Source organism: Suncus etruscus, chromosome 9 (genome assembly GCF_024139225.1).
Source record: "Suncus etruscus isolate mSunEtr1 chromosome 9, mSunEtr1.pri.cur, whole genome shotgun sequence".
Taxonomy (NCBI): Eukaryota; Metazoa; Chordata; class Mammalia; order Eulipotyphla; family Soricidae; genus Suncus; species Suncus etruscus.
This window is the reverse complement of record NC_064856.1, coordinates 27,230,291-27,255,524: the sequence shown is the minus strand read 5'-3', so window position 1 is coordinate 27,255,524 and position 25,234 is coordinate 27,230,291. Positions and strand designations below refer to the sequence as shown.

General features: G+C 49.4%; 1 protein-coding gene across 2 annotated transcripts in view; it reads right to left on the bottom strand.

The window, feature by feature from the left end:
• SLC12A5 (solute carrier family 12 member 5) overlaps positions 1-25,234 on the bottom strand; it is a 46,749-nt gene that overhangs the window by 4,127 nt on the left and 17,388 nt on the right. For both annotated transcript variants that reach the window (XM_049779137.1, XM_049779138.1), the window contains exons 3-22: positions 24,879-25,010; positions 24,221-24,367; positions 23,076-23,130; positions 22,401-22,531; positions 17,316-17,557; positions 16,416-16,627; positions 13,689-13,859; positions 12,744-12,842; positions 12,553-12,610; positions 9,388-9,562; positions 8,534-8,652; positions 8,173-8,271; positions 7,285-7,404; positions 6,905-7,009; positions 5,922-6,090; positions 3,881-4,076; positions 3,011-3,180; positions 2,517-2,648; positions 1,187-1,294; positions 33-155 (exon numbers count right to left, since the gene is read on the bottom strand). In XM_049779137.1, the coding sequence (XP_049635094.1) occupies positions 33-155; positions 1,187-1,294; positions 2,517-2,648; positions 3,011-3,180; positions 3,881-4,076; positions 5,922-6,090; positions 6,905-7,009; positions 7,285-7,404; positions 8,173-8,271; positions 8,534-8,652; positions 9,388-9,562; positions 12,553-12,610; positions 12,744-12,842; positions 13,689-13,859; positions 16,416-16,627; positions 17,316-17,557; positions 22,401-22,531; positions 23,076-23,130; positions 24,221-24,367; positions 24,879-25,010 (2,763 nt within the window). The remainder of the gene's footprint in view (positions 1-32; positions 156-1,186; positions 1,295-2,516; positions 2,649-3,010; positions 3,181-3,880; positions 4,077-5,921; positions 6,091-6,904; positions 7,010-7,284; positions 7,405-8,172; positions 8,272-8,533; positions 8,653-9,387; positions 9,563-12,552; positions 12,611-12,743; positions 12,843-13,688; positions 13,860-16,415; positions 16,628-17,315; positions 17,558-22,400; positions 22,532-23,075; positions 23,131-24,220; positions 24,368-24,878; positions 25,011-25,234) is intronic.

The following is a 25,234-nucleotide window of genomic DNA, read 5'->3' as shown; positions in this document are numbered from 1 at the left end:
TCACAAGGGCCAACCTCCCTCCTCCCCTGCACCTCTTCCTCAGGCTTCTCCTCGCTGTCAGCAGCTGTCTCCTCTGGAACATTGAGGCGGAGCCGAGTATTGGCTGGGTTCTTCCTCCGGATTGAGCCACGAGACTCATCTGTGATGCTCTGGATCTAGGGAGCGACAGGAGTAAGGGACTTTCAGCCTGTGCACACTGCCAGAACTCAAGGCGTTGATGTATCCAAGCTACCAATGCCCACTCTCCTAGCCAGTGCCAACTTGCCTGCTCTGTCTATCGAAGAACTAACAGGCATCCCATCAGACTCCATGCCCTAAGGCTGGCATCCTTCTGAGTGCTCAGCACAAAAGTGCCATCATATCCATCCCACCTCAAAGGGGATCTCAATGCCCCCAGAAGGCCTCAACCACAAACTGAGGACATTTTCTCATACCCCAGAGACCCATCACCCTGACCTCCTGTCCTCTCCTACAGCATCAAACACCAGTTCCCATGGAGCTTGTCATTGCCTCTGGAAGTTCTTCAAACCCAGCTCTGTCCTCCCAGACCCCTTTTTCTGAGGAGGGGGCCTCATCCATGTCCCACTTCTGGAAAATCTGATACACCTGCTCATTAACCCTTAGAAGACATCACTAATACCCTTACTCATAACCCCAAATGGTCTATGAGTTACTCACTCCCAGAAGGTCTGTTGCCTACTTTTTAAGCCTCATCCTTTTTTTTTTTTTTTTTTTTTTTTTTTTTGAGGTTTGGTTTAAGTGCTCAGGACTTACTCCTGGCTCTGAGCTCAGAGATGATCATTCCTGACAGACTAGGGACTAGATGTCAGCAATTGAACCTGAATTGGCCATATTCAAAGCAAGTGCCCTACCAACTACTGTACTATCTCTCCTGCCCCATCAGACCTCAACTTTCTACCTATACAGCAGCCTGTTGGCCTGAGGAACCATCATCCAACCATAGTTAGCTGACACTGTTCTCCCTCAGGTCCCCAGAGTTACATATAGAGAATGACCCATGTCAAGACCTCTGTGCCTGGTTGAGAGGCTTGGAGAGAGTGTAGAAGTAGGGGTTTTGGATGGGGTCAGTAATGCTCTAAGGGACAATAGCAGTGCCAACAGCCAGGAGGGTCCCTGCTGGCTTATCCCAAACCCAAGTATCCTAAGCCCTATAGGGCCAGCTCACCTCCCGCTCCCGCTCGTTCTTGGTGAGGTGCATCTGCTTGAGAATCTGGGAACGCTGCTCCATCACCAATGTCTTTTCGTAGGTGTAAGCCGAGATGTCACTCTCATGCTGTGGGTGGATGGGAGGGGGCAGGGCAGGAGGCAGGAGAGGAAAGGGAGCTCTGAGCTTAGCACCAGGCGCAGGGAAGGGAAGGAAGACAGAGTACCCTCCCCCTTCTACCATACCCGGCCTTCCCTGGCCAATGGCCTAGTTTGAGCAACAGTTGAGGGAAACAAGGTCAGTGCTGAGGGTGGTTTCCCTGAAAACAATACCATTTACCCACCCTCATCCCAGCACAGGACCAGGGAATGAATGGCTGAATAATTAATTACCTGGGTGAATGAAAAAGGGAGAGACATTTTCAGCGAAACAAAGGGATGAATGAACAGTGCATTAATGAATGGGTGAGTGAGTGAATAAATATAGTAATGAATAACTGGACAAATTCATGGAAGCCTGCAGGGCAGAGGAAATGAATAAAAGACTGGGGTAAGGGCCAGAGAGATAGCATGAAGGTAGGGTGTTTGCCTTGCATGCAGGATGGTGGTTCGAATCCCAGCATCCCATATGGTCCCCGAGCCTGCCAGGAGTGATTTCTGAGCATAGAGCCAGGAGTAATCCCTGAGTGCTGCCAGGTGTGACCCCCCCTCAAAAAAAAAAAAGACTGGAGTAAAGGGGCCAGAGCAATAACACAGTGGTAGGGCATTTGCCTTGCACACAGACGACCCGGGACAGACCCAGGTTTAATCCCCGGCATCTTACATGGTCCCCCAAGCCTGCCAGGAGCGATTTCTGAGCTCAGAGCTAGGAGTAACACCTGAATGCCACTGGGTGTGGCCAAAAAACAAAAACAAACAAAAGTTTGAGGTAAAGGGACAGGATGTAGTTGGATAGAAGAATAAGATGCCAAGTGGCCATCTGCCTGGATCTGAATCCTAGCTCTGACACTAAAGGTGGAGGATAGTCAGGCAAATGTCTTCAGTTTTCCAGGTCTCTCTCAACTTTCTATTCGGTACAAGAAAGTGCTGGTCAGGGTTCCGATTTAACTGGTAGTTGGGGAGTATTAATAAACACTGAATAGCAACCTCCCATAGAATGAATGTTGCCCACATGCTAATCTCATAAAGGAAAGTGGGGTGACTTTGAGGTGAAGGTGGAATGTAAGAATATGTGGTTGGGGAGGGGAGGAATCCAGCATCACGGGTCAGTGTGTGTAGGGGGTTCTAGAGCTCAAAGGAAGAGAACTGGGGAGGATTCAAAGCCGTGGGAGCAGAGGCTTCCAGAGACGCACCATCTCCACCACCTCCACCTCCGCAGTGATCCGTAGATGGTACAGAAATGTGGTCAGGTCCTTCTTCATCTGGATGCTGTTGTCATCCATCTGCGCCACCGTGAAGATGCGCATCTTGCACTTCCGCCAGACCTGCGAGGGGTAAGGCGGCCCAAGTCAGAGCAGCAACAAGGTCCAGAGCCAGAAGCCGTCCCTCCCTCTTCCCACACATTCCTGCAGACCCCAAACATCTCACAGGTCACTTCCTACCAAGGAAAAAAAAGAAATAAAATAAACAAAAACAACTGTCTGCTTAGGGCTGAGAGTTTTTTGGGAGGAGAGGTAGGTAGTGCTCTCCTTTACCAAGCAAAGGGTCCTGCCAGGGAACTTCATGAGGGAGATGCTAGAATCCCTTTCCCAATTGTGCAGAAGGGGACAAGGACAGGGAGGCAAGATGGGCCGTGGATGCGCATTTGCATCACTAGCACCATCTGCAAGCATGCACAGAGGCTCACCTTGTGCTGCCGCAGCAGGAAAGGCAGCAACATGAGCATCCCGCCATCATGCACGATCCACCAGACATCGATGCTGCCTTCAGAGAAGCGCTCCGGGTTCCCAGGAAACATGGATGCGTTCTTGGTAACTAGCAGGGCCAGGTGACCAGCTGTGGTTTCGCGGACCAGCTCTGGAAGAGGCCAAGGAGAGAGCCAGAGGGCAAAAGAATGACCCTCAGCCGAGAATGCAGCACTCAGTCCCTCCACCACCACATCCCACCAGCCAGCCCTAGCCTGGGACTGAGTAATGGCTAATGCAGCACCTCCTGCACCTCACTAGTCATGTTATCTGGGTTTAGGAAAGCCCCGAAACTGGCAAGCCTCTCACTCAGCCCTTATCATAGCTGAGAACTTTCCACCTTTGTCATGCTCTAACTGTAATCATAGGGGTCAAAAAATCCCCAACAGTGAACAGTGCAGTTTCTGGCTTCACCAGCACTGTGACCCACCCAACTGGCTCTTTGGGCCTTACTTTCACACCAATAAAATGGAGGTAGTGTCCCAGCCCTTTAGAACAGCTGGGAGAACCTGCTCACAGAAAGCCTTAACTGATCTGCAGAGTTGCTGCTTCTGACACTATTACCGAAAATGAACAAGGAATCTTAGTCTCAGAAAGGGAGCCCTTTGAGTATGATAATACAGTGAAGGAGAGCAGGAGAGAGATTCAGACCCGGCCTCTGTGCCCCAGTTTTTCCTTCTGCTCCTAAGTGTCTCACCAGCACAGGGCCTGGCGCCCAACAGTACGCACAGCAGTGATGGCTGGGAGATGACCCCAGGTGACCCCGCTACCCTAGCCTCCACCGCCCTCACCCCCAGCACACACAGCTTTACCGATGAAGTTCCTCCACGTCTGATGATCCTCCTTCTGCCGCCAGTTTCGGGGCCAGCCAACGAGCACAGTATTGTGCTGCAGCCCCCCAAGGCCCCCAGACTGAATCAGGTGGGACACACCATCACGCAGATTGGAGGAAATCACCACCTGGCAGAAGCCTTTCACCTTCTCTGCCTCCATTAGGCGCCGGATGGACTGGGGAAGGGAGAAGAAAAAGGGGTGTCAGGTCACTGGTCTGGCCCCTCCACCTCCCGGGCTCCTTCCCTCTATCCTGTCTTACTGGGACAATCTCCAGAGCCTGAATCCTGTGTGATTCCTCCTCACTTGGGGCCCCTGTTTTTTTTGGGGGGGAGGGGCCACACCTTGTGATGCTCAGGGGTTACTCCTGGCTCTGTGCTCAGAATTGCTCCTGGTTCGGGGGACCATATGAGATGCTGAAGGATCAAATGTGATCTGTCCTAGGTTAGTGCATGCAAGGCAAAGGCCCTACCACTTGCACCACTGCTCTGGCCCCAAGCACTTAACCCAGGTTTTTGTTAAAGTACTTTATGATAGGATTTTGCCCTACTCACACCCCAAATTGCTGCCACTTCTCACACAGTCTCCCTGTAAGTTCTTCACCCACCTCTCCATTGTATGTTACAGCCAGCTAGGCCCAGCTCGACTGGTCAAACTAGAAGGAAGTGGGTCTCTGCAGGCCAGGCAATCTGTCCCATCTGGGATTTTGCTAAGTCAGATATGACAAGCCTTCTCACTGCCTTTTCCACCTATGCCCTGAGATGGGCACTGTTCCCCTCTGATAGACAGAAAGTGGGGACTCCAAGCAATTAGGATGTGCTCCAGACCACACAGCTAATAGGTGTGATTTAAGGGTTCACTAAGAGTGAACTGCCTCCACCACCTCTCAGGCAGATCCCCTCACATCGCTGAATCACCCTTTCCTCATCTCTAGAATCTAAGGCTCAGACACTGAGGAATGAGGAGAGTGATGGGATGGAAAGGACCCCAGCACACCCCATGCTGCTGGTGTTCTTCTGTCAGCAAACAAACCCTCACAACATGTACCAGTTGGGTGTAGAGTCTGTTCTACCATGTCCACAAGCCTGTGAGCACCCAGAGGACTGAGTAGTGTCTTATCCAGCTCCCTTCCCTACTGGTCATCCTGGTACCCAGCACATCCTCAGCTACAACATGAGTAAAATGGAAACAGCCGAGACCTCCAGTCCTAGGTGCTGACAGATATGTGTGAACAGCCCAGTGAGGCAGAAAACAACAACTGTCACAAACCATTAGGGGGTTGCCCTTCCCTGTTTCACCTCTCCCCTCCCCCATGCCCTTTTTCCTATCTTCGCTAAGGCCTGGGCTGCAGAAAGAACCCACTTCTCCTGCCCACCAGACACCTGTCAGGGCTGTCTCATGCTTGTCTGTACAAAGCAGCCCACATATACAGCCCCAGAGATGGGGACAAGAGCAAGGACAAGGATCCCTTGTCAGAACCCAGCTGGTCCCTGTCAGCTCTGTGACTTCCAGCAAGGGGCCTTGGGTCCTTGTGCCAGATGAGCCACAAGGTGAAACCCTTTGCTTGGGTCATAGGAAAATGTGGCATGAGAATCAAGCCATTTTTATCTGAGTCTTTGAGTTTGTCCTTAGAAGACCTGTTTTTCTTTGGTTGTTGTTTTTTGGGCTTTTTGGGTCACACCCAACAGCGCTCAGGGGTTACTCCTGGCTCTATACTTAGAAATCTCTCCTGGCAGGCTCGGGACATTATAGGATGCCAGGATTCAAACCACCATCCTTCTGCATGCAAGGCAAATGCCCTACCTCCATGCTATCTCTCCGGCCCCAAGACCTGGGTTTTTAAGGCCTCCATTTCTTCATGTATAAAATAGACCCAACAGATGCACTTTGGCCTGGCAGCTGAGTCCTGAGCCTCCTCAGAATGATGGAAGAGTCCAGTGTGCCCTTGAGGGTACGGGCAGGGACCAAGACTTCCTGTGTACCCCATTCTCCCCTCACACATCCCCCATAGCCTGTGCTCACCTCCTCTGCCCGCTGGGCCTGGGGATGGTTGTCCAGGAAGGTGCCCTCAAGGACAGAGCCGACGATGGTTAGTCCCTTCCCTGCCTTGAGCTGAGAGGTCAGTGAGAGCAGCTGCGGGTGTACCACATTCTGATCTTGGTCCACACGCACCAGCACCAGCAGCTGTGGTCTAAGGAGGGTGAGGGATCATGTGATCCACCCCCACCACTGAACATTCACACCACACACTGGTGATCCCACTGACCATCCGCCCTCTCCCCTCTTCTGCTGAGACTCTCCCACTCAGCCACCTAAATGCTCATCCGCCCATCGCCACAAATAGCAACGCTTCCAGCCATCCCCACAAACGCAGCCACCCCCACCCATCCATCTGCCCACTTTCTCTCCATCCACTTCACCTCCCCTCACCCATCCTAACGCTCACCAACCCATCCATTTGCTCATTTAGTCATCCCTGCACAGCCCTACGAATGCACCTCAATGCAGATTATTCACTGAGTTATCCACACACCCACCTAGTCCCTCTGGCCGGGCTCCCTTCATATGCAGCCTGAGCCGGCTACCTGCCCATCTGTCTCTCCGTTCTTTTCCTTCTTCACTGAGCTACTCCATCCCTCTAACCACGCACCAGTTCAATGGCACTCTACAAGAAACTATTTGGGGGGTTTAACCCTGACCTAAACATTTGAGAATTCACAGGCAAGGTATGCCTGGATTGGTAGGACAACAGACCAAATCATGGAAACCTGAATTTGGCCAGTAGCAGCCAAAAATAATGAGGTGGGGACAGAAAGCAGAGTGACTTCAAGCTTTGCTCTTGGCAAGGTGAGTCTAAGGGAGACGAATGGGGTGAGAGGTTGGACTGGCAGGTTGACGGGTTCAAAGGAGGCTGAGATTCAGGGATGAATAGATGCACCAGGTACTAAGCTGTGAGGAAAAAAACCACCAGCCCTATGCCATCAATTCCCACTGTCACCACTGACCTCCAGTTCTTGGTGTGCGGAGGCCCCTCCTCCAGACGTAAGAGGGCATAGCGGGCAGCGCTGAGAGAAAGACCTCGGATGCCATCACCCCACTCCTTCTCTGCCCTGGAGGCCAGAAATTGGAAATCAGGAGGTACATCCACCCTGGCATAGTCAGCCCCCTTACTGCCACTGCCTGGCTTAGCCAGACCCTGGTTCCATTTCCTTGGAAATTCAACCCTTCCCCTCCATGCTCAAAACTCCCAGTCTTCTCTGTCTTGGCCCCTAACCCACCCCTCCTTTCCTCAGGACCCAAGCTCACATTTTGCCTTACCCTCTCCACCACCACCCAACCAGTATTGCCCTTTCCACATCTGCCCAGCATATTGCCCCTTCCTCACCCTCGGTACTCGATGTACTTGTAGATGAGGCCAGCGATGAGCATGGCCACCAGTGCGTAGTACCAGGAGCAGATGAACATGAGGGCCAGGCACAGGCTCATGCCCAGGAAGGAGAGTGTCCTGCATAGTATGAGAACACCAGCTCTGAGCTTGGTGGGGCTCTTACTTGCACTCAGACAGCAAATGTTAGAGGGGAGACCAGGGACATGAGGGAGTCTAGAGGCACTCACACTACTATTTCTCACAAAGGTGTGGAACTTTCTAGAAGACCCCACCTCAAATCCCACCCAACTTTTCAATCTCCACAGTACTGTGGGCCCCGGGTATCAGCCCTGCCAGTGAACTTAAAGGCAGTTCATAACCTCCTAGGAAGAGTGTCCCTCAGAAGAGGTCACTGACCAAGTAAGTAGTAGTCCCATAAAAAGCTTGGGTAATCTAGGTTCTCATCCACTTGTGCCTGGTTTTGCTGGGTGGCCTTAGCCCAGTCTCTCCCCATGCTAATACTCTATTTCTTTTCTATAGAAAAAGGAGGAATATTCCTGCCCTGTCTGTTCCAGGGAGACTGGGTGGAAATGAAGCACCAGAAAGATGGGTGGAAACAGCCAGGAAGGAACATCTCCTGACACCAGGCACGGCAGTGCTCGTAGGGTCCCATTTCACAGATACATAAGCAGGGGTCCCAGTTCTAGATAAGAGGTGGAGCATTACAAAGAAGGTTCTGGCTAGGACGTTTATACGGTGTGGCCTCATTATCACTTGTGACTAGAAGACCCCCTTTCTTAGGCTAGCTGGAGAGTGTGGGAGGCCCCTTTTTAAGTCTGGGATTCTTAGACCAGGAGGAAATGAGAGGAGGGTCAGTGGAATTGGGAAAGGCAAGTGGGGGCCCACCAGTGATAATAACGGAAGCGGGGTCTCCAGTTGGGTGTCCTCAGCAGAGTCTGCACGGCACAGGCCAGGTTCACAAACATGTAGCACATCAGGAAAAACCTAAAACAGAGAAAGGCCCAGGAGAGACAGGAAGTGAGGGGAGGCAGAAAGAGATACAGAAAAAGAGTGGAGAGGAAAGAGAATAGAGAGACAGCCATGTCAGGTCTGCTACTCAGGAAGGGTCTCAAAGACCAAAGCCTGACCACACACCAGATCCAGGAGTTGGAGCAGATATGCACACATAGAGCCCTTTTTTGTAATGGGTTGGTGGACAGGGGTTTAAGGGCCTCCAAGGGTCACAGCCAGAAGGGTCAGCACTCACATGGAGAGGATAGGGGCCACTTCGTCCAGGGATGCAATGAGGATACCAATCTCACAGATACAGGCCGTCAGCAGCAAAGCCCACGTTGGCTCTCCATTGGCTTTGCCATGGCCAAAGACCTGGGGACAAAGACACCATCATGGGGGTGGAGGCTCTGAGGCAATTTGTGCGCCTCTCTCCTCCAACTTTGGGGAACAGAGCCATAGAATCAAAAGCCCCCAAAACATTGAGGACATTTCTCACCCCAAAGGAGCACCAGAGTTGCTGTACCGAGTCCAACCACCAGGTAGCACCCCCCAACCCCAGGGCAGTGAGGTTTAAATGACACTAGAGGGAGTATAAGTATCTCCAGCGGGACAGAGAGGAGAACTAGGTTAAAATAAACAAGCTAGACACAGAGGGGACCACTTATAGTAGCAGCCCAGGAGAGAGGGGGCCCAAAGGAGGGGGATATGGGATACATGCTTGGAACAGGGGTGGAGGGAGGACAACACTGGTGGTGGGAATGCCCCTGATTCAATGTCACTATGTACCTAAAATATTACTGTGAAAAATGTGTAATCCACTTTGGTCAAAATACAAATTATTAAAAAAAGAAAAATAAACAAGTGCTGAGACCTGGTTTGGCAGCACTGCAGAAGTTCCACCCTATTCTGCTTTTCTGGCCCCTCGACCCCTGCCAAGTACCCAGACAGTCACCCCACCAAAGGACTGAGAGAGGTGAAAGCCCAACTGACTCAGACCTTGCCTGCACGGAGCAGCTGAATTTAGAAGGCAGTTCTACGCTGGCCATGGCACCACCCCTGGCCTGGCTCACTGGCATGAGGAGGGGGGTTGTTTCCCCCCACACTGACCTGCAGGAAGGGCACTATGCCATCTCGGGAGATGGCTTGCAACAGGCGTGGTGCCCCCGTGAGACTCTGGAGCCCTGCCCCACAGGTGGAGAAGAAGGAGCCGATGACAATGACCCAAGGAGATGGCCAGGCCAGTGTGCCCACCACCAAGTTGCCATTCACAGCTTCGCCGAACCTGGAATGAAGCAGCAAGGACCATTGGCCACAAACAAGGCAAGTGCTCTGCCTGCTGGACTATCGCTCTGGTCCCTGCATTTATTTCATCATCATTGTCATTGTCATCACCATCATTATTATTACTATTATCTGGGTGCTCTGTGGGGCTGAACCCAGCAATGCTCAGGAGTATTGGCTCTATATTCAGAAGTGATCCCTAGTAGTGCTCAGAGACCATATGTAGTGCCAGAGATCTAACCAGAGTTGGCTGACTGCATGCCAGGAAAAGGCCTATATTATCTTTCAGGCCCTTCAGCTCTATTGCCAACACAGAGAAGACAGGAATGGAGTCAAGACCCCTAATATTTCATAGTTTATTTTTATTTTGAGGGGGGAGGAAGTTTGGGCTACTCCCAGCAGTGCTCAGGACTTACTCCTGGCTCTGCACTCAGGGATCACCCCTGGTGGACTTGGGGAACCTTATGTGGTGCTGGGGGTTAAACCCAGGTCAGCCACATGCAAGGCAGACACCCTCCCCACTTTACTATATCTCCAGCCATGAAAGTCTACAGCACCTGCTATTCCCAAGCAGTCTCCCATCCTGGGATAGGTAAAGAGCACAGGAGCTATGAAATGCTGAGTCCTGGGTCTGGGGCATGTAATGTCACAGGATGTCCCCTTAGCCACTCAGGGCCACAATGTCTCCATCAGAGGACAAGGGTTCTGGATTCTGCACAGGGTGATGATATGTGGTGTAATAGTCACTGCCAAGATTTTTTTTTTACAATGAGGTGGGAGTGATAGCTCAGCGATAGGACATTTGCCTTGCATGCAGCTGATCCAGGGTGGACCCCGGTTCGATCCCTGGCATCCCACATGGTTCCCCAAGCCTGCCAGGAGTGATTTCTGAAAGCAGAGCTAGGAGTGACCACTGGGTGTGGGACCCCCCAAAAAGAATTTTTTGATCATGACACTGTCATGGGTAGGGCATCTCACCTCAATAGCTCATGGCTCTATCCCTGAAGACATGAAGGTGGAGACAAGCTACATGATGGGCTCTGAGTCTGAGGACTGTCAGGATCTGGGAGAGGGCTCCCCAAAGTCCTACCACATCCCTAGCAATCTCATGGGAGGTCTATACCAAAATAAAGGAGAGGGGCCAGATAGGCCAGAGAAGTAGTATAGTGGATAGGGAGCTTGCCTGGCAGGCAGCTGACCCAGGTTTGATCCAGGATACCCATAAAGTCCCCCAGCCCTACTGGCAGTGATCCCTGAGCATAGACGCAGGAGTGAGCAGTGAGTACACCCAAGTCTGACCTCAAAACAAAAAATTCGGGGCCAGCGAGGTGGCGCTAAAGGGAAGGTGTCTGCCTTGCAAGCGCTAGCCAAGGAAGGACTGCGGTTTGATCCATGGCATCCCATATGGTCCCCCCAAGCCAGGAGCAATTTCTGAGCGCTTAGCCAGAAGTAACCCCTGAGCATCAAACGGGTGTGGCCCCCCCCCAAAAAAAAAAGAAAATACATAATAAGGAGAAAGAAAAAGTAGAGGTTACATTAGCCTCCCCCAAACCAACAGGTATGATACATACAACTTGTCCATTTTGTTTTCTATTAGATTACACCTTGTTTTACCCAAAACAAAGATCATCCCTGGTTCCTTTTTATTTGTTTTTCAACTTGGTTTTATCCTAAAATAGAGATTGTCTTACATGTAAACTGGCCAGAACTGGGTCAGAACTGGCTCAGGATAGTCTGAGCTATCTGTCCTTACTCTGTCTTTACTGTCCCACCTGGGGGTGGTCTCTATACTCAATAAAAAAACAGTTCTGGCAGGCATGGTAGAGGTAGAATATTGCCAGACTACACATGTTTTACCCTCAGCCTGATTTGGAATATTTCATGCACGACCCTATTTCAAATTCATTCGCCTGGGTTTAGAAATATGGTGCATGGGGTGATTTTACAGTTTACATCCCTCCTAAAATTCTTAAGCACACCCTATTTTTCTATTAAATAAAACTCCAGTTTCCTGACACTACAAATCAAGCCTCAGGACTGGCTTTAGGCAGGTTCAGCTTCATGTGGCCCATTTGTACTTTGCAGAAGCCAAGTTGATGCTATGGAGGCTGCAGAATGAAACTACACCTTCCACCTCCTTGCTGATATGTGCACATACAAACATTACAGGACAGGAAGCACTCAGAGCTACCTGCTCATAGAGCTGGAAGCACATGTTTCTCATACACACATGAGTATCTCCCCTTTACTTCTTCTCATATGCCCCCAGTACCCACCTTACCCCCAGTCACCTAAGGGTACACAACTCCACATCTATAGTAGAAGTAGGATGTGCTCAGGGCACCTCCAGACTTCCCCAACCCTCCAAGAACTGGCTACACCCCTTCTGGGTGTTTCCAAAGGGCTGTGCTTTGCCTCAGCATCTCAACAGACACATACTGCGAATCTATGGTCTCTGTGTTTATCCCTGCCCTTCCCTATGAGATCCTTCTGAACAAAAATTGCAGTGGATAGAGCTTAATTCCCCCAAATTCCTGGACAGTAACCCCCACACAAACATTCAGTAACCATAGATTTGGGAGTAGGGGTTAAGGGTCACCACCTGGAGATGTTTAGGTTCAGTCCTGGCTCTACACTTAGGAATCACTCCTGGAGGTATTCAGGGGACTGTATGGGGTGCAAGGGATTGAACCTGGGTTGGCCACATGTAAGACAAGCAATCTATTTGCTATTGTAAGGCTTCAGCATAGAATTCATAGTTCATTCAAGAAAAAGCTTTATCCTACAGGAAATATGCCACTCAAGCCTCTTGAGCTGTGATGACAGTACAGGTGAAATAGAAGAGAAGAAGGTGAAAATCCAGGGAGTCGATGAACTTTGCTCACAAGGGATCCCAAATCACAGGTGCATCCGTCACCCCTACTTGGTTCTCTTTTCAGGATCCTGGACCACCCCCCCTCCATCAATGCAACCATGACTTCCCCCACTTACTTGTCCCGCAAGACAACGCCCTCAATGCAGGCCCCAAAGAGAACCACGGAGCTGATGTCTGCAGTAGAGGATCAAGGAGAATAGCAGAAGGCAGAGCCCAGAGTCCCACTGCTCCCAAGCTGGCAGCTCCAGCTGTCCTCCCACTCACTCTCCTCTGCCCACCATGGTCCCAGCCCAGTAGTGCAGGATACAGACAGCAGAGGTGGTGGCAATGGCCAGGATAGTGCCTGTGGGAATGGACTTCTGGGCGTCCCGCAGATCCCCAGAGCGGTTAGAACCAGCCATGATGCCTGTGATCAGAGAAGCAGCTAAGGAGGCTAGACAGGTGGCGAAAAGATCCCAAAAACATAATCTGGGCCTATTATACTATAAGGGCCTGGGGAAGTCACTTGACACCACCACCCAGACTGACTTCCTTCACCAGTCTGTCTGGGACATGGGGCAATTGGCTCCTGCATCCTGCATCCTGCATCTTAGTTGTTGCACTAAGAAATTCCACATTCTAACGGCTAGAATGATAGTAATGCAGGTAGGGCACTTGCCTTGCACACAACCAACCCAAATTCAATCCCTGACATCTCATATGTTCCTGAGACAGCCAGGAGTAATTCCCTGAGCACATAGCCAGGTGTAATTCCTAATGACCCAAAAACAGAAAGAAAAGAGAAAGAAAAGGGAAGGAATGAGGAAAGAAGAATGGAGGGAAGAAGAAAGGAAGGAAAGAAGGAAGGAAAGCAGAATAAAGGGAAGGAAGGAAAGCAGAATAAAGGGAAGAAAGGAAGGGATAGAAGGGAGGGGAGGGAGGGAGGAAGGAAGGAAGGGAGGGGAGGGAGGGAGGAAGGAAGGAAGGAAGGAAGGAAGGAAGGAAGGAAGGAAGGAAGGAAGGAAGGAAGGAAGGAAGGAAGGAAGGAAGGAAGGAATCCCACATTCCAGAAGCTGGAGCTGTGGATAGTGGGTAAGGCATTTGCCTTGCATGCAGACAATTCTGGTTCAATCCCTGGCACTCTATATGGTCCCCTTGGCCTTTCCAGGAATGATCCTGAGCACAGAAAGGAAGAACTTCCACTTCAACATGACCTCATCCACCCTGCTGCCCAAGCCCACCCAGTTGCACCCCCTTCCCCATTCCCCTTCACCTGTGACAGAAGGGAAGTAGATGCCAACCAAAAGCGTGAAGTAGGAGGTCATATCGCTGAAGACATAGGGGTGGTCCATGTCCACAGGGGCAGCGTCTACCAGTTCCACAGAGGGCATCCCCCGTCTCTCCACAATCACCCCCTTAGTCAGATACGAACTCCACAGGTTCTCTGTGGGACACATAGAATGTTCAGAGCAAAACCAGAAGTTAGGGAACCAGTAAATCTGGGAGCCAGGAATGCAGTGGACACAAAACAGTGTGAAGGCAAACCAAACCCCATTTCTTTCTTTCTCCTTCCTTCCTTCCTTCCCTCCTTTTTTCCTTCTTTCCTTCCTGCCTTCCTTCTTTCCTTTCTTCCTTCCTCTTTCCTTCTTCCTTCCTTTCTTCCTCCTTCCTTCCTTTATTTCTTTTTTTTTGTTTTGTTTTTGGGCCACACCCGTTGACGCTCAGGGGTTACTCCTGGCTATGCGCTCAGAAGTTGCTCCTGGCTTGGGGGACCATATGGGACACCGGGGGATCGAACCGCGGTCCGTCCAAGGCTAGCGCAGGCAAGGCAGGCACCTTACCTCTTGCGCCACCGCCCGGCCCCAACCTTTATTTCTTTTCTTTTTTACCTTTTTTTTTTTGGTTTTTGGACCACACCTGGCAGTGCTCAGGTTTTATTCCTGGCTCTATGTTCAGAAATCACCCCTGGCAGACTTGGAGGAATATATGGAATATTGGGATTCAAACCCGGTCCCAGGTCAGCTATGTGCAAGGCAAACACTCTACCACTGTGCTATTGCTCTGCCCCCCAGGTCCCCTTTCACTGCCCACAACCCCCTCTTAGGTGCCAAGACCTTTGATTTCCACTGCTATTTCCTGATCTCCTACTTTCTTGCCATATGTAGACACTGATTCCACATCCTATCTTGTCCCTGCCCTCAAATCATCCCACCAAGAGTGGTAACACATACAGGCCTACCTCAGATGGACACCGTATCTTTCAAATGAATCCCCCACTCTAAATCAGCCTCTTTTCCATATCCCTGGGCGTAAAGTAACCCTTCCCCCAACTTCCATTATTTCTAAACTCTTCTTATGGTATGTAAAAGCCCACCTGGATTACAGGACCTCCCTTCACCACCCTGGTGGGTAGAGTTCTGGATAATACAGAAAGGAGTGCTGGCTTTGGGCAAAAGAAAGCACATGGCATAGACAGTACAGGGTAGTGAAAGCATATGGCAGAGAAAGGCCATGAGGAATAAAGTGAGCTGACTCCAGTGAGTATCTTTTCTGACTGCTGATGAAGCTACCCTGCTCCATCAGACCGATCAGCCTAATGGGTTAGAAACACGACACCTGGTGTGGTCTCACCCAACTCGTGTTTATATTTATATTTTCATTTTACAACTGGTATCTGAACAGGGGCCTGAACCCTGGATTATATTTTTATTTTACACCTGGGGTGGAGTCCTGTGTCCCCAAACACCTTAGCCCTGGCATCAACTGTTCCCATCTTCATGTCAAACAGCCCTAACACCTCACCATTTCTATCCCTACATATTTCTTAGCTATCTCCTTTGACACACTTTGCCATTTGGGGCCAGATGAGTCTCTGTTGCAGAAGAATGTCCCAGAGACTGTGGGGTGATTAGCAAAACCTTGGCTGCCCCACCTCCACCAGGTGTCAGTCATGACCTTTTGGTTGTGACAGCTCCAGTCAAGACTAAATTGGCCCCAGACATTAGCACCTCACTCCTGGGAGCGATGGGGGCAGCAAACAGCACCTTTGGGAAGCAGCTGCTCTGATGATATCATCTGAGGTCAGAAAGGCAGCGCCTCTCACCTGCACCCCATTCCATCTGCCTGTACTCCCCCCCTTGGCTCTCTTCAAACCTCCGGAAGGGTGATCTCATCACGCTCCTCCCTTCTTCAAAACCCTCTTGTGCACACAGCCAAAGTCTTCAGCACGCCTGAAAGGCCCACACAGCCTGGCTCCCACCATACTCTATCCCTCTGCACTCAATGCCCCAGTCAGACCAAATTACTTATGGTTTAAAAGACACAATGTGCTCAGCTGTGCTTGTGTCCTCTCAGCCAAGCTGTTCTTCTGCCTCTAATTCCCAGATTCACCTCGTAGAACTGGAAAAATCTCTTATTTGCCCTCCAAATTCCTTCTGAGAGAAGTCTCAGATAGTATGGGAGTATAATAGTATGCAAGGTAGGGCACTTGCCTTGCACACACTGACCTAAGTTTGATCTTTGGTACCCCATATGGTACCTTGAGTGCTGCCAGGAGTAAGCACTGAGCACTGCCAGGTGTGACCCAAAACCTAAACCAAGCCAAAAAAAAAAAAAGGATGCCCTCTTTACCACCAAGCACATGGAGTTTTGTAGTTCCTTTGCTAACACAACTGTCTCCCATTTAGATGCCAGGAGGACAAGAACTGTGACTTCTGGTACTGTTGTGATCCCGGTGCTGAGAGCATCATGCTAGCACTTACTCGGTGCTCAGTGCAAGTCAGTCAAATCAATTCCTTTCCTATGATGTGATAAGACACTCATAGGCTCCATTTTCTCTCTATCCCTTCCTGATGCCATGGGCAGGATACGATTCTGAGTAAGTGCTCGACTACCACTGTCTGAATTGACCTGAATCCCCAAGAAGAATCCCTTAATCCTCATTGTGGAACCCACTGTCCTCAGAATTCCCTGGACACCAGCCCTCCTCCTTCCCCCAGACCTTTGATGAGGCCACTGGCAGCTCCAGGGATGCCCTGGATCTCTGTGACATTGTTTCGAGTGAAGTACTCATCACAGGTGGCATTGAGGAAGCGGGAGGAGCAGAACAGGCCCCAGAGGCTTGTGGTCACTGTCTCATTTCCTTCCCAAGCCAACTTGGCACAGACATCAAAGCCATGGCGAGATAGCGTGCGGTTCCCCAGGAGGCAGATCCTGCGGAGAGAAACGCAGGAGGGAGATGCAGGAGGGACATAACCTTGCCACAATAAAAACACCTGGGGAGCTTTATAAAACACAGGTGCTAGAGCCCAGCTCCCGAGATTCAGAATTAATTGGGAGGGAGCCCAGAGTCCAATTCTGTTTCAAAGCTCCCCTTGGCGATTCTGATGTGCAGCCGTAGCAGAGAAACACTGATTCACGCAAGCTGACTTTCAGCACCACGGACAGTAGACTCTAAGGCTGTGCTGCCCAGAGGTGGGGTGGACAGAATCTATATTGGGGTGAGAGACAGAACCAGGGATATAACTCCCGTGGGACACCTACCTTGTCTCCTTTCCAGTCACAGAGAAGGCATCTAACACTGAAGCTGTTTCCCATACACACACCCCAGAAAATATCTCCTGCACCCATTCCTTCAGAAATTACTCCCACTTTGTTCTTCCTCAGTCTACCCCTCACCAGGAAGCAAATGCCCCTCATGAATGACACAACATTACTCCACCTGGAAATTCCTGACCAGGAGCCATTTTCCCTCCTACAAGAGCTGCTTTGAACAGACAACTCCACAGGTTGGGAGAGATGGGGTGGAATGGCAGGAACTGGCAGTGGCTGTGTGTGGAGTCTAAACCCTAGCCTGGTAGGAAGATGGCAGCTGCCTTAGGCTCAGAGCCATAGCACTCACGGGAAGTTGGGCGGATCGAAGGCCGACTTGATGACACCGGCATAGATGGCCAGGATGGAGAGGATGACACAACCCAAGAAGACAAGGGCAAACTTGTTCACATACTTGACACCCACAAAGACCACAGTGGCCATGCAGGTGAGCACGCAGGTACCATACACACGCATGTTGTTCAACATGGCTGCTGCCTCTCCACTTGCATCTTCTGCTTTAAAGATGGCCATGGCCGGGAAGAGGTAAGCCTATAAACAGAGGGTTAGGAGGTCAGGTGAGGTCCCCAGGATGAATCAACTGAGAATAATCCCAAGGGAATAATGTGAAGTACAAGGACTTGGGGAAAACCCAAAAAAATCATGCTTGGGGCCAGAGCAATAATACAGCAGGTAGACTGTTTGTCTTGCATGTGGCTGATCCAGGTTCGAACCTACACATCCAATATGGTCCCCCAAGCACCACTAGGAGTAATTCCTGAGTGCAGCACCAGGAGTTACCCCAGAGCAACACTAGGTGTGGCAAAAAAAAAAAAAGAAGAAGAAGAAAAGTGATGCTCGTGGCAGCATATTGGCAATATAGTAATATAGGAAATGACACCTAGTGATAAAGGAACAGCTCAAGGTGATGTGGTCTATATCACAAGAAAGTTCCAGAGTTTCTAAAATAATATTGTGAGTTATTAATTTACCAAGATCAGAAAGATTTTAACTTTCATTTTCTTTCTTTTATATTTCTATTTTTTCTATTCTTTTACATAAGAAGTCTCTTCTTTTTGCTTTTCTGTTTGTTTTTGTTTTGTTTTGGGCCACACCTGGTGATGCTCAGGGGTTACTCCTGGCTATGCACTCAGAACTGGCTCCTGGCTTGGGGGACCATATGGGATATGCTGAGGGATCAAACTGCAGTCCATCCTAGGCTAGCATGAGCAAGGCAGATGCCTTACACCCTGTGCCACCTCTCAGGCCTCTAGAAAGTCTTTTCTTAATTTTTTTTTCTTTTTTGTTTTTGTTTTTGTTTTTGGGCCATACCTGGTGATGCTCAGGGGTTACTCCTGGCTATGCACTCAGAAATCACTCCTGGCTTGGCGAACCATATGGGACATGGGGGAATTGAACCGCGGTATGTCCCAGGTTAGCACATGCAAGGCAGATGCCCTACTGCTTGCGCCACCACTCCAGCCCTAAAATGTTTTTTCTATTTCTATTCTTTTATATAAAATCTAATGATGACTGTAGATAAATTTGATTCTGTCCAGCAGAAAGGTGGAAAATCATTAGAGATTGATCACTAAAGTATTGGGTGCATCCAGCATTATATTTCTGTAAAGATCATGAAGCTCTTAAAAGGGAGGGCATATGGATGCAGTAGAAAGGGATCATGCTAAGTGAAGTGCATTGGAAGGAAAAAGACAAAAACTTTCTCATATAAGAACTATAAGGAACCAAAGCAAAGAATAAGACAATCCCACCAGAAAAGAGCTCTGAGAGGACATCACCACCTGTCATTTAAAGTGGCAGGGAGAGGGAAGTTAGAGACAGTAGGGGGGGTGGAGAGATAGCACAGCGGCATTTGCCTTGCAAGCAGCCAATCCAGGACCTAAGGTGGTTGGTTCGAATCCCGGTGTCCCATATGGTCCCCCGTGCCTGCCAGGAGCTATTTCTGAGCAGACAGCCAGGAGTAACCCCTGAGCACCACCGGGTGTGACCCAAAAACCAAAAAAAAAAAAAAAGAGAGAGAGAGACAGTAGGGGGAACACTAGTGATGCTTTGGGAGTGGGGATGATGAAGTAGGCATTACAAGTATAGAACAGTGATATGAAAACTTGAAAGCTATGTTACCAAATTAAAAAAAAAATACAAAAAAGGGACTGGAGAGATAGTACAACAGTAGGGCGTTTGCCTTGCACATGGCTGACACAGAACAGACCCAGATTCAACTCCGGGCATCCCATATGGTCCCCTGAGCCTGCCAGGGGCAATTTCTAAGCACAGAGCCAGGAGCAACCCATGAGTGCTGCCGGGTGTGGCCCAAAAAACAGCAACAACAAAAAGTACAAAAAAGTAAAAATTGGGGGCCGGAAAGATGGCGCTAGAGGTAAGGTGTCTGTCGGACTTTCAAGCATTAGGCTAGGACGGACTTTGGTTCAATCTACCCCCCCCCCTCCGTGTCCCATATGGTCCCAAGCCAGGGGCGATTTCTGAGTGCATAGCCAGGAGTAACCCTTGAGCGTCAAACAGGTATGGCCCAAAACAACAACAACAAAAAGTAAAAATTGATTACATAAATTTATGTTAATAAAGATATTGATAGAGGAGGTAAAAAATGATTTTTTTAAAATTGTATTTTTAGGGGCCACAGCAGTAGCACAGTGCATAAGGTGTCTGCCTCGCCCATGCTAGCCTAGGACGGACCGTGGTTCAATTCTCTGGCATCCCATATGGTTCCCCAAGCCAGGAGCGATTTCTGAGCTCACAGCCAGGAGTAACCTGAGTGTCACTGGGTGTGGCCTAAAAACAAACAAAAGAAATCGTATTTTTAATCACCTTTTCATAAACACGCATCAAGGGTACAGCCCTCCCAAAAATCAAACAAAAATGTTTATCATAGAGCCGGAGAGATAGCATGGAGGTAAGGCGTTTGCTTTGCATGCAGAAGGATGGTAGTTTGAATCCCGGCATTCCATATGGTCACCCGAGCCTGCCAGGAGCGATTTCTGAGCATAGAGCCAGAAGTGGTCCCTGAGCGCTGCTGGGTGTGACCCAAAAAAAAAAATGTTCATCATAGCTTTTCCTTATCCCTTTAACAGAACTGTATTAACCAGAATTTCTGTACTAGAGTAGACACCTTATCTGCTGCCTCATTTTGCATGAAGTCGGTTAGCTGTGGTCACTGCATGTGGAAAATTATATACACAATATGATATCTTGAGATAGATTAAACAATATTCACAAACTTGTATTAGGGTATGTGGTTATATGCATTCTATTTTATCTCTACCATGCCTAATTTGTAAATTAAATTTATGAGAAAAACTTGGTCTGCATCAAGTTTGATACTATCCCCATTTTTATCCCTGTATATAAAGGGGGAGACTTTATTGTATTAATAAACCACACTCTATTCCTACAAAAGTTAATTTCACTTGCAAATAATACTTACAATAGAGTTCTGAATTTATGAAAATCTTTTTTTACCTCCTCTATCAATATCTTTATTAACATAAATTTATGTCATCAATTTTTACTTTTTGTTGTTTTGGGCCATACCCATTTGACGCTCAAGGGTTACTCTTGGCTATGTGCTCAGAAATCGCCCATATGGGACACGGGAGGGTGGGGGTGGGATTGAACCGAGGTCCGTCCTAGCCTAATTTATGTAGTTACAATGTACAATCACAGAATACAATATCACCCAAAGAAAACAGACTAGGAGGAAATAAGATACCAAAATATTCATAGTGACTATCTGTGGATAGTTATTTCCCTATTCATATTCACTATTCTTCCAATTTTATGCAGTTGGAAAATTTCCTTTCATGGTATTTTTGTTTGTTTTTGAGACATACCCAGCTATGATCAGAGCTTACTCCTGGCTCTGCATTCAGGATCATCATTCCTGGTTAATTCAAGGTACAGGGGATCAAACCCAGCTATGTACAAAGCTATGTACAAAGCAAGTCCCCGACCTACTAAACTAGGTCTCCAGCCCCTTAAAGTAATATTTTTAGTCTCTGATTCAAGAATTCTGTGAGGACCTATTGAAATCCCTATACTTTGGTCCCTTCGATCTTTCACTTCCTGTTCATCTTCCCTAACCCTGTTGTCCTCTATTCCCTCCCAAACCAAATGTGTCACAGTGCAAATATGTGGCAGAGCAGACAGGCATGGCTGTGGGTCAGAAAGGCAAAGACTAAAGCCCCTCTCACCCTCCCACACAGTCCTTAAACTCTAGGAACAATGATTTCCCCCATCGGTAAAATGGGGGTCTCTTAAGTCCTGGGGATCAGGAGGATACAGTTTATAGTTTGCAGGCCCCGGGGTCCCTAGATGATCAGCAACTCTTTCTGTATCAAGTTGCTCATTCCATGCCTGCCTCCTCCTAAAGGGACAGGAAGAGCAGAACTGGGCATTGGCCACTATGAATGTCACACTCCACCCAGTCTCTCCATTTCTTTTCATCTATCCCTTTTAGCAGAATTCTTTCATCATTCGATAGCTGTGGGGATCACTCCCAGTGGTGCCATATGGTGCTGGGGATCCAACCCAGTGTCTTATGCAGGCCTGTACTTGACTACATAAGCCTCATTCCTGCCTTGTCATCCTTGTGCTCTTCTTCTCTTTGGCCATCCCTGTCACACAGTACTTAGCCTGTCCTTAGTGCATGGCAGCAATCACCAAAGTGGGCTCTGCTTGAGGAAGATGAAAACTCATTCTTTTTATTTTTGTTTTGTTTTTTGGTCACACCTGGCAGTGCTCAGGGGCCATTTCTGGCTCTATGCTCAGAAATCGCTCCTGGCAGGCTCGGGGAACCATATGGGATGCCGGGATTCAAACCACCATCCTTCTGCATCTAAGGCAAATGCCTTACCTCCATGCTATCTCTTCGGCCCTGATGAAAGCTCATTCTAATATGATGTGACCCTTCCCCATGCCATCTTGGCCACCTTGGGCAAGTCACTCAATCTTTCTGGGATCTGCTATTTTTTTTTGGGGGGTGGTGTTTGTTATGTTTTAGGGGCCACACCTGGCAATGCTCAGGGTTTACCCTGGCTCTGCACTCAGGAATCATCCCCAGTATTGCTCAGGGGACCATATGTGATGCTGGGGATAAAACCAGTTTAGCAGCATGCAATGCAAATGCCCTACCACTGTATTATTGCTCTGACCTTCTTCTTTTAAAGCAAGTGCTTGAGCCTCATTATATTCCAGATGATTCTAAAGTCCTCAGGGCTCTTTGGGTGCCTGAGGTGACAGTTGTCTGCCTTACATAACTGTAGTGTTTTATCTCCCCAGCTAGATAGGTGAGTCTGAAAGACATGTGCCCAGCTGTCTGTAGCCCAGAGTCCCACACCATTCCCCTGGCCCTTCTCACCAGCAGGATTTCAATGGTGCCCAAGATGTACATGGCCCCAGCAAAGGTAGTGCCCAGGTAGAAGCAGAGGCCCACGGCACCCCCAAACTCTGGTCCCAGGGACCTGGAAATCATGTAGTAAGAGCCGCCAGCTGTGGAGAGAATCTTGGATCAGCAAGAGGCTGAGAGGATCCCGGGGCTACCTTTTGTGTGCAAAGGTGGGAAGGGCCCACTCTGTCTTCATAGACTGCCACCTTACATAGGCTACACACACACACACACACACACACACACACACACACTAAAAACAGAGATACGTACATACACACACATACTGCTATTCCCATGAACCCTCAAACAATAAAGTTCAGGGGCCAGAGAGATAGCATGGAGGTGGGGCAGTTGCCTTGCATGCCGAAGGACGGTGGTTCAAATCCCGGCATCCCATATGGTCCCCCAAGCCTGCCAGGAGCGATTTCTGAACATAGAGCCAGGAGTAACCCCTGAGCACTTCCGGGTGTGACCCCCCCAAAAAAAATTTAAAACAAACAAAAAAAGTAAAGTTCAGCCCCAGATCTGCAATATTGCTTCCAGGGTATCCAATACCCTCTCAAAACCCCAAACACTTTCTCTTTTTCCAACTAGCAAGGCCTCCCAGCCAGACCCCCATTTTTTTCAGGGAGCCCAGAGACTTACCGGGCACCACGCCATTGGTGGCGATGGCACTCATGGAGATGGCTGTGAGCATCGTCTGCGCAGAGAGAGACTGTCAGTGGGGCAGCTCACCCTCCAAACCCACAAGGTCTCATCCGCGAAGCCTCTCCCTGGTTCTGCTCCAACTTCTACTCCTGCCAAGTCCTTGTCAAGAAAACCTCTTATTTATGAGCACGTAGTATGTGAGGTTAGGTCTGGCCTCTGCCCAGCCCCAAACCTGCCTATCTCCAAGCCCTGGGGTCTTTATAAGGAGGAAGTATAATGTCCCTGCCCTAAAATCTGACACACAGAGGCTCAAAAGTGATATGTGAGAGGACTTACTGTGCTGAGAAGAAATGTTTGGCAAGTATTTGAGTGTTTTTGTTGTTTTTTTGGGTTTTTTTGTTTTTTTGTTTTTTTTTGGAGGGAGAGGATTGAGTCATACCCAGTGTTATAGGGAGCTGTTCCTGGATCAGGCTCAGGGTCATTCCCAGCAGTGCTTGGGAGAAAGAACATTTGGTATGGAGCTTGAATGTAAAGCTCCAGCCGCCCTTACATTTGATTTTCCTTAGGTTTGGCAGGATGCAATTACAAAGCTGTTCGGGGTACCTCATCCCAAGTTTCATGAGTCTGGACCTACTAAAATGCTAGATGATAAGGAAAATTTTGAGAAAGATGAGAGGAATTTGGAGGCACACTTTGAAGTGACCAGAGCTTACTCCTGCCTCTGTACTTGGGGATAAATCCGGTAGTGCTCAGGGGACCATATGCAGTGCCAGGGATTAAACCCAGGTTGGCTGTGTGTATGGCAAGAACCTTCAACCCTGTACGAGCTTTCCAGCCCTGGAAATTTTTTTTCTGCACACACAGCTTTTTCACCACTGAATCTGCACTGTTTGTGCGGTGACATTCATGCAGGCACACACACTCGGAAGCTGCCCCAGAGATCCAGGGAAAACCTCCTTACCAGCCATCAGGGACCAGGCTGGGAGCAACCAGGATGCCCAGTCAGACCTAATTCACTCTCCAAGATCAGAGTCAGTGGTTCCTATAAAAAGCTCCATTCAGGGCTGCCCCCTCCCCTCACACCACCCCCATGCCCTTGTTTAACCTCAGCTGAAGGTGGGATTGTCGGAGTTGTCACTCACACAGGAGCAGCAGATGAAGACCATGCAGAAAGACTCCATGATGCCGGCGATGCCCACCACCCATGTGAGCCGTAGGAAGAGAATCACCCCAAAAATGTTCTGCAGACATGGCAAGTACACGCCCATAAAGGTGCCCATGCGTGGGGCCTGCCAGAAAAGTCAAGGTTGGTTTCTTGAGCACCTGACCACTGCCAACGCCCCGGTCCCACATCTCCCCAAGTCTTTCATTCCCACTCTCCTCTTCTTTCCATCTCCTTTGCCTCTCATTTTCTCTGGCCCCCAGCCCGCCTCTCTGCCAATTCCCACGTCCTGGCCTCCAGCCTTATCACTTACCCTCAAAGCAACCATTTGCTCTTCCATCTCCATCTCTTCTCTCCTGTCCTTCTCCTTCCTCCACCCTTAAATAGTAATCTGTCCACATCTAAATTCCTTTTCCAATACTACTCTCCAACCAGAAGTCTGCCCACCTCTGAATTCCTTTCCCTTCCCCAACCAATAATCTGTTCACATCTGAATCCCGTCTCCCCCCCCCCCAACCAATAGATTGTCCACATCTGAATTCCGTTTCCCTCCCCAGCCAATAGTCTATGCTCCTCTGAAGTTCCATTACACCCCCAGCCTTTCTCCCCAGCTCATCCCTTCTTCCCAAGACCTCCACCTGCACTGGCTTCTTTTTGCCACCCTCGTTGTTTTCTGCCTCTTCGTGCTCCCGACTCCCCTGGGGCAGGTTGGTGTAGTTGGCCAGGCCACTGAGCAAGGAGGACACCATGGGGCTGGTGTCCATCTCTTCCTGGAGAGGGAGACAGTGTGATTAGGAGGGGTGATGGGAAGAGAAGGGGAGCCCATGGAGGAGGCTGGGGTGTGATAAAGAAAGGAGGGTGTGATTAAAAGAAAAAAAAGTCGGGGTCGGCGAGGTGGCGCTAGAGGTAAGGTGTCTGCCTTGCAAGCGCTAGCCAAGGAAGGACCGTGGTTCGATCCCCGGCGTCCCATATGGTCCCCCCAAGCCAAGGGCAA